This window comes from Montipora capricornis, chromosome 14, assembly GCF_036669925.1.
Source record: "Montipora capricornis isolate CH-2021 chromosome 14, ASM3666992v2, whole genome shotgun sequence".
NCBI classification, from domain to species: Eukaryota; Metazoa; Cnidaria; class Anthozoa; order Scleractinia; family Acroporidae; genus Montipora; species Montipora capricornis.
This window is the reverse complement of record NC_090896.1, coordinates 6,796,338-6,803,837: the sequence shown is the minus strand read 5'-3', so window position 1 is coordinate 6,803,837 and position 7,500 is coordinate 6,796,338. Positions and strand designations below refer to the sequence as shown.

The window sequence follows — 7,500 nt, the reverse complement described above, 5'->3', positions numbered from 1 at the left end:
GAATGGCAGCCAAAAGGCTGATGTGGACCTACAACGAACTAATAAAATGTGAATCTAAAATAATTTATAAAATCATCCTATAGTACTTAAATATTCAATACGAATCATTAAAATAAGATTCATAGGTAAATAAGTTACGAATTAATCTAAAATTTACATGCAATATAATAAAACTTAAAAATATACAAAATCTCGGTCTTTCATAGCAATCATAGGCGCTTCGAATGAGAAGCTATTTATGTTCTGTGAGAGCCTACGTAAAATGTTTTTAAAACTGTCTTTTTGAATGTTTACATTAAAATTTGTCAGCCTAGCAATAAAATTCCAGATTACAGGTCCTCTATATTGTGCTGATTCCTTTCCCACTTTGTAGTTCACTCTAGGGATTTCAACCTGTAACCCTCCTGTACGTGATGGTCTGTTACCTAACCTCAAATTAAAAGGGGCATATAAGATTTTATCATTTAAAACATCATGCATTAGAAGAAGGAGTCTTCTTTTATATATATAAGAAATTGGCAACCAATTTAGCTTCTCAAGACTTTTATCCTGGTGGATAACTCGTGCAGCTCTTGCATGAATAGGGTTTAAGGATTCCATAATAGAGTAATTGCAGTTTCCCCACACCACAATACCGTACGATACCGCTGGTACAATAGATTTGAAATAAATTTCCTCCAGCACTTTCACAGGAAGCTTCTTCATTCTTTTTAATGCACCCACTTTCTGTGCAAAAGATTTTTTTACATGGTCTACGTGCATTGCCCATGTAAACCTATTGCCAATGATTAATCCCAAACAAGTAGTGTGATTCACAACATTAATAAAATTATTTCCAAAGTAGATTGGAGGAACAGGACCAATGAAGCCCGTTTTACTAAGGATCATGACTTCAGACTTTACAGGATGAATACAAAGTTTATTCATTGTACTCCAAAGCAGAAGTTGCTCGAGAATGTTATTTAATTGTGAGCAAACCTGATCAAAGTTCTTCCCCACACAATATAATGTTGTATCGTCTGCATACATAAACACATCTCCAGATGTAATAGCATTAGGGAGGTCATTGACGTAGATAGTATAAAGCCTTGGACCCAGGAGGGATCCTTGGGGAACACCATATTTTACTTCATCCAGATTAGAAGGGTGGCCATTTACCACAGTGTATTGAAATCTGTCTTTTAAATAATCCATCAGCCACTCGTGGAGATTCCCACTTAATCCAATAGCTTGGAGTTTTAATGACAAGATATTGTGTGAGATGCTATCAAAAGCTTTCTTAAAGTCAACAAATATTGCACCCACAATCATACCTTTATCCATATTCATCTTCCAGGTATCTGTCATTTTTAGTAACATGCCTTCTGATGATAGACCTTTTGTAAAGCCCCACTGTGAAGGGGTTTTTAGAGAGGAGTTACTTAGGTGCTCATCAATTATGTTACAAACCTGATGTTCAAGTAATTTACTTGGAATACACAGCGAAGGTTTGGTTTGGGATGTTACGGAAGTTTTCTGCGACATCTCTGCCAATATTTACAAAATATTGGTTAAATAAGTCAGCCTTCATGTCATCATCCAAAACCTCCAAGCTGTTTTCATCTTTGACTGGTCCAATTCTGGAGGACTTCTGGCTACCAGATATGCTATGTACAGTTTTCCAGAACATACGTGAGTTATTGGCTTTATCGAACTTTTCCTTCCAATATTGAGTCTCTGCAGATCTTAATAAAGCAGTGTCTTGATTTCGAGCGAATTTATATTCCTCCCAGTATTGCTTGGTATTTGGCGTACCATCACAAAGATTTAAGAGTTTATACCGCTTGTTCATGGCTTTGCGTATTTCACTGTTCATCCATGGGAGTGAATGCCGTCTAATTTTAACTAGACGTTTTGTAACATGGCTATCAACAACATCTTTAAACATTGTTTCCCAGGCCCATGTTACGTCGTCTATTTCATCAAAAATAGAACAAATCCACCATGGTGCGGTTTCAAGGTCGTTCTGAAGAGATTTTGGATCTTCCTTAACTCCTTTGAAGTTCTTGACTTGTTTTATTACTGGAGGGGAATTGGGTGACTTTGCCAACTTAAATGAAATGTAAATAAATTTGTGGTCAGCGATGCAGAAATCGATAACACCAGCACTATTAACCTTTGGCATGTTGTTTGTGCAAATTAGATCTATGATTGTACTGGAATGTTCTGTTACTCTGGTAGGATTCTTAATAACATTTTTAAAATTAACGAGTTGCAGGACATCTTTAAACTTTTTGCCATTTCCAGAGTTGTCTAGCATATTCGAATTGAAGTCCCCGGTGATGATGACATTTTTTCTGTTCGCAGAGATTCTCTCAAGAATTGGAAGAAATTTATCGTAGAAACCCTCGGAATCTGGAGGACGATATATACAGCCAACAAGAAGTCTTTGAGATTTGACTTTGAGTCCTAGCCATGTTGCTTCAATGTCGCAATTATCATATTTTGCAATTGAAATACAATCTAAGGAATCTTTGAAATAAACAGCAACTCCGCCGCCGATTTTGCCGAGACGATCCTTTCTTTGAAGCTGGTATACTTGAATAGCGATTTCATAGCTCTCTACGGCCGGAGACAAATGAGTTTCTGAGACAGCTAGGACATCTAAGCCAGTATGAAACAACGGGAATTTTACTTGCGGCAAATTCTTGTGAAGTCCTCGAGCGTTTGTGTGGCCCACTGTTATGTCATACCTTCCATGATGTTTAATCGTAGAGAAAGCGCTCAACAATAAGTTTTCTGTGGCATTACTTAATATAACAAATGTCTGCACGATTGTGTAACATCGCCTTCATTTCAAAATTAAACAACACTTTCTGAAGTTGCCCATTGAGTGTGGTCTGATGGGAATTATACAGAACTATCTATTATCACTGAAATCTTAGATTTTTCCTTTCAATAGTTTATTGCTCCTGTAGAGTTGAACATACATGTTAAATCATAGCCAACGAAGCGGGCGTATTTTGGTAAGAATCGAGACTGGGGAAATATCGGACAACATCTTGGATAACGAGAATAACAGAGGACTGGAGCAAGTAAAAATATATACCCAAGGAGAGGAGGGTAGTATGAACTCGTTCCAATCCTTTCCCGGCTGTGCTTTCAAAGTGGCGGCCCATTACGAACTATCCATCTACTTTGAGACTTCTTTTTTGACGCACGTTTGCAGTGATAAAGGGCCTTAACGTTTATGGCCTTTCACTACAGGAAACCCAAGTGTAACCTCAAGCAATATATTGCTATCGTCTGAAGCCTGGGTACCGTGTCCACCACTTCCTCCTGACAAAGACTGGAACCCAGTTTTGCCTGTTGTTGCTGTGTTTGCATCACATTCTGAATGCCTTAAAAGTCACAGCTTCTACGCCCCCTCCCCCTCCAGCTACTATCAAAGATGTGCTCGTTCCTCTGACTACAAACGTACCTCCACAACCCCCTGACGTCGAACTGTGGTATAATCTATACACACATTGGTTGCGGTCGCATTAGGGAGTTAACACTGGTGTAACATCAAGTTCTATTGTTCAGTGTTCCCCTTGGGATTCAAAACACCAGTAAGGCTGCGGTTACATTCGAGAGTTGACACTAAAGTGGTGTCTACACTAGTGTTACACTGTGTTTGTCTCAAGTGCGACCGCAACCATTAGGTAAACTCTAAACAAAGATTTCTCCATAAAAGGCCGGGTCTAAAACACGGGTCACATTTCACAGGTCAGAACTGGAAGTCCTTGGTCTACTGGTGCACAAATGTTCCAAGCGTTTCCACCAAACCTGAAACAACATTTTTTTGGAGTGATTAGGGCTACTAGACACTTTTGGTGTTGTTTATTTATCTGTAGCACGGTGACCTGTACACTGACTTGTGACCTATGTTTTAGACCCGCAGCCTATAAAGAGGGTCTGGGATTTCTGCTTTGCCACGTCCCAGTAATTCAGAGTAAATGTATTTATCATACTTGAAATTACTCATCAATGCTGGGTTAAAACTGAACCGAATAGTTTATCTGGTAGATCCCTTATCTGCCCTCAGACAACCTCATTCTTTTAATCAGTAAGAGCTAGTAAGGCTTTAGGGAGCTTTAGCAACGACAACGGCGACGGAAACGAGAACGTTACAAATTTGCATATTCAGTAGGCAAAAGCAGTAGCTTTGCACGCCCTGCACATGCGTTTTTCCTTTTTGTTAATTTCTTTGCCGTCGTCAGCAAAACTACAACGTGAAATAACCAAGTTTGAGGTGTTATGGAGAACGTCAGCACTTGGACATAAATTTTCATTTTTCTCTCCTAAATTAACCGCCGCTCGTAACGGTTTCATTTCTGAAGGACTGCCACACCTTTGTCATATTAAAAAGTTCGGAATAGTCGCGAAGTGATCGCAATAACGGGAATTTATGTTTTTACATGACGTTCTCGTTGCCGTTGCCGTCGTCATTGCTAAAGCTCCCTAATGACAACGGCGACGGCAACGAGAACGTCACAAATTTGCATATTTAGTAGGCAAAAACAATAGCTTTGCACGCCTTGCACGTGCATTTTTCACTTTTGTCCATTTCTTTGTCGTCGTCAGCAAAACAACAACGTGAAATAGCCAAGTTTGAGATTTTATGAACAACGTTAGCACTTGAGGATAAATTTTCATTTTCTTCCCTAAAGTAACCGCCGCTCCGACCAGTGTAATTTTTGAGGGACTACCACACCCATGTCATATTAAAAAGTTTGAAATAGTCACGAAGTGATTACAATAACGTGAATTTATATTTTGAGATGACGTTCTCGTTGCCATCGCCGTCGCCGTCGTCGTTGCTTAAGCTCCTTTAGGGAGCTTACGAAACGACGACGCCGACGGCAACGACGACGCTACAAAACAATAGGTTTAGTGAGCAAAAACAGTGGCTCTGCACGCTCTGCACGTACATTTCTTTCCTAAATGACGACGTGAAATGACCAAATTTAAGGTTCTGTGGAGGACGTTAGCACATGACGATGAATTTTCAGTTCTCTCTCTACGCTTCCAACCCACTCATACTAGTTTAATTCCTCGACAGTTACTACACATTTTTAACGCGAAACGACATAAAGTTTCGTAGTGATATGAATAACGCGAACTTGTATTTTTAAATGAAGTCCTCGTAACCGTCGTCGTCCTCGTTTCGTAAGCTCCCTAGTGTCCAAATGGCATCGCTCGTTTACAAAGGGAAAATTGCTTCGCCGTGTCTTAAAGTGCTACTACGACCAAAAAATCAATTTTTATTTTTCTTTGGATTTCAAAACTATCTTGACTAAACAGTAAGTGACCCTAATTTTAAGGCTTGATTTAAAAAAAGATACCTGTTTATTTTAACTGCAATTTAATGGTCCGCCATTATATCACTAACTTTAAAATCTTGAGAGAATGACGTCAAAGACTCAATAGTTTAAGAACGCAATGTGTGTGTACGCGGCTGAATTAATATGCAACACGGGAGTTTCGGGCTTTCAGGCTTTTAAACTCGTGTTTTGCACATATAATAAGCTGCGTTTACAGGCTGAGACTTTAAGCTGGTGACGTCACTTTTCCCTAGATCCAACCCTCTGGGGTGGTCCAATCGGTCAGTTTGGAACGTGAGTAATGGGCGACCGTGAAATCCAAAACTTACACTCAAAGTAAACCGCCTTGGAATAAAAATCAAAGCTCGAAGTTTTGCCAGTCAAGTGTTAAGCAATCACACTTTCAAAATCTGAAGGAAAAAAGGAAGTGATTTTTTAATCAGTAGCATTTTAAACTCCGGAGTTTCCACCAGCAACGCAAGCATAAGTACAAAGCAACATACGCACACTTAGTAGCGTCTTGATCAGCACCTCTTGTTAATAGTATATCCCTTTCACTCCCAAGACTTGAATGTCAATCCTCCTTACTGACTGCCATACATTCCTTTTTATGCCAGTTATGGCAATTTGAAGATTACCTAGACAAAAAACCCCAGGTCATTAATTTCTTTATTCTCGCCACCAGTCTGCTTAACAACGTATTTAGCTTGTGAGAAGAAAGTTTTTTTTTATTCACCCGTGGGAGTTAAAAGGGTCAGATAAAGGGCACTGATCAGCGACAAGTTAGTGCGCATGCGTACGTTGCTCACGCATGCATCGTCGTCATTCAAAACCAACCTTAAAACAGTTGTCTTTTAGTCTAAGAAACAAAATCAAATCCGACAGCAGAAATACGAAGATTTTGAATTAGTGTAGGCGATGGTTGAGCTTGTTGTTTTTAGGTAAATGTGATTATCACCCGACCGTGCCCACCCGTATTGAAACAACACTCATTCGCTTGATTTTTGCCAGCATTGTAAGATCCTCCCCCTCCCCCACAGGAGTTTTGTATGTTGTCCCCGCTACCTCCCCCAGAGTAACCTCCACCACCTCCCGCCCCACCTCCGCCATCTCCATGAGCCCCACCACCCCCTCCAAATCCTCCAAAAGCATTGTTTGCGTATCCTCTTCCACCGTTTCCTCCCTGGTGAAATCCTTTGCCTCCTTCTCCGCCAGTTCCCTTTGTACCACCAAAGTTAGTTGAACTTCTTCCGCTGGAATAAAATCCCCCGCCGCCACCACCTGCAAAAACCATCAGAAGTATTTGACACGTATTGAGCGGACTTTGTCTCCCCAAAATACCATACTCAAAAATAAGGTGTTTTTTCAAACAATCAAGGTGTCCTGCTTTAAGGACGTTCGCGCGAAAATCTTCCCACATTGAAATTTGTTTCATTTCTCGCCTGAAATTAGGTCATAATTTGTTTATTCCAAAAATGAAAAAAAAAAACAAACAAAGGGGGAGGGGGGGGGGGGGTCACCTACTTTGTTTCGGCGAAAAAGGCAAGGGAAAATGCCCAAATTTCGATAGATGGGTCATAATGAGATGTAGCATCATCTACTCATCCGTCGAAAATCATAAAAAATGATATGTTAGAGTGAAGGTTTCTGTGCATATATACATACATACACACTTTATTTATAGAGGGTGACACTAGAAAGCTAAAAGCTAATAAACTTGTGGCCCTCAAAAAAATTCTAATAAACATAAAATTAAATTAACATCAAGCTAAATACTAAAGTGATTTAGACTAAGCTGTTCTTTAAAATTACCTTTAATTTAAATGAACTCTTCTTAAATACAGGAAGAGAATCCTTACGTCTCAATTCTAAAGGTAACTTATTCCAAAGTTTACCACTCTTTACCTTCTGTTTCAGGTATATATTTAGGGCAAACTAAGTTAAATTTAGCATACCTAGTATTTCTAGGAAGGACTTGATTATTAACAGTAAAATGTTTGATTAAATAATTGGGTAAGGTACCCTGAATAAGGTTGAAAACCAGAGAACAACTGCTTATCTTATTTTCTTCATAAAAAGGAATCCATTTTAACTTATTTTTAACTTATAGTTGTACAGATGGCGAATCTCTATCGGCAGACAAAAAAACCCTAGT

At 39.3% G+C, this 7,500-nt stretch overlaps 1 protein-coding gene and 1 long non-coding RNA gene across 2 annotated transcripts in view; one reads left to right on the top strand and one right to left on the bottom strand.

Moving 5' to 3' along the window:
• LOC138033507 (uncharacterized) overlaps nt 1–2,866 on the top strand; it is a 24,256-nt gene extending 21,390 nt beyond the window's left edge. The window contains exon 3 of the long non-coding RNA XR_011128614.1: nt 2,347–2,866. This is a non-coding gene — a long non-coding RNA (uncharacterized lncRNA). The remainder of the gene's footprint in view (nt 1–2,346) is intronic.
• A 1,832-nt stretch (nt 2,867–4,698) lies between these two features.
• The window catches only part of LOC138033503 (uncharacterized), a 21,502-nt gene continuing 18,700 nt past the window's right edge, over nt 4,699–7,500 (bottom strand). Inside the window, exons 7-8 of the mRNA XM_068881256.1 lie at nt 6,447–6,626; nt 4,699–5,983 (exon numbers count right to left, since the gene is read on the bottom strand). Of these exons, the coding sequence (XP_068737357.1) occupies nt 5,883–5,983; nt 6,447–6,626 (281 nt within the window). The 3' untranslated portion in view covers nt 4,699–5,882. The remainder of the gene's footprint in view (nt 5,984–6,446; nt 6,627–7,500) is intronic.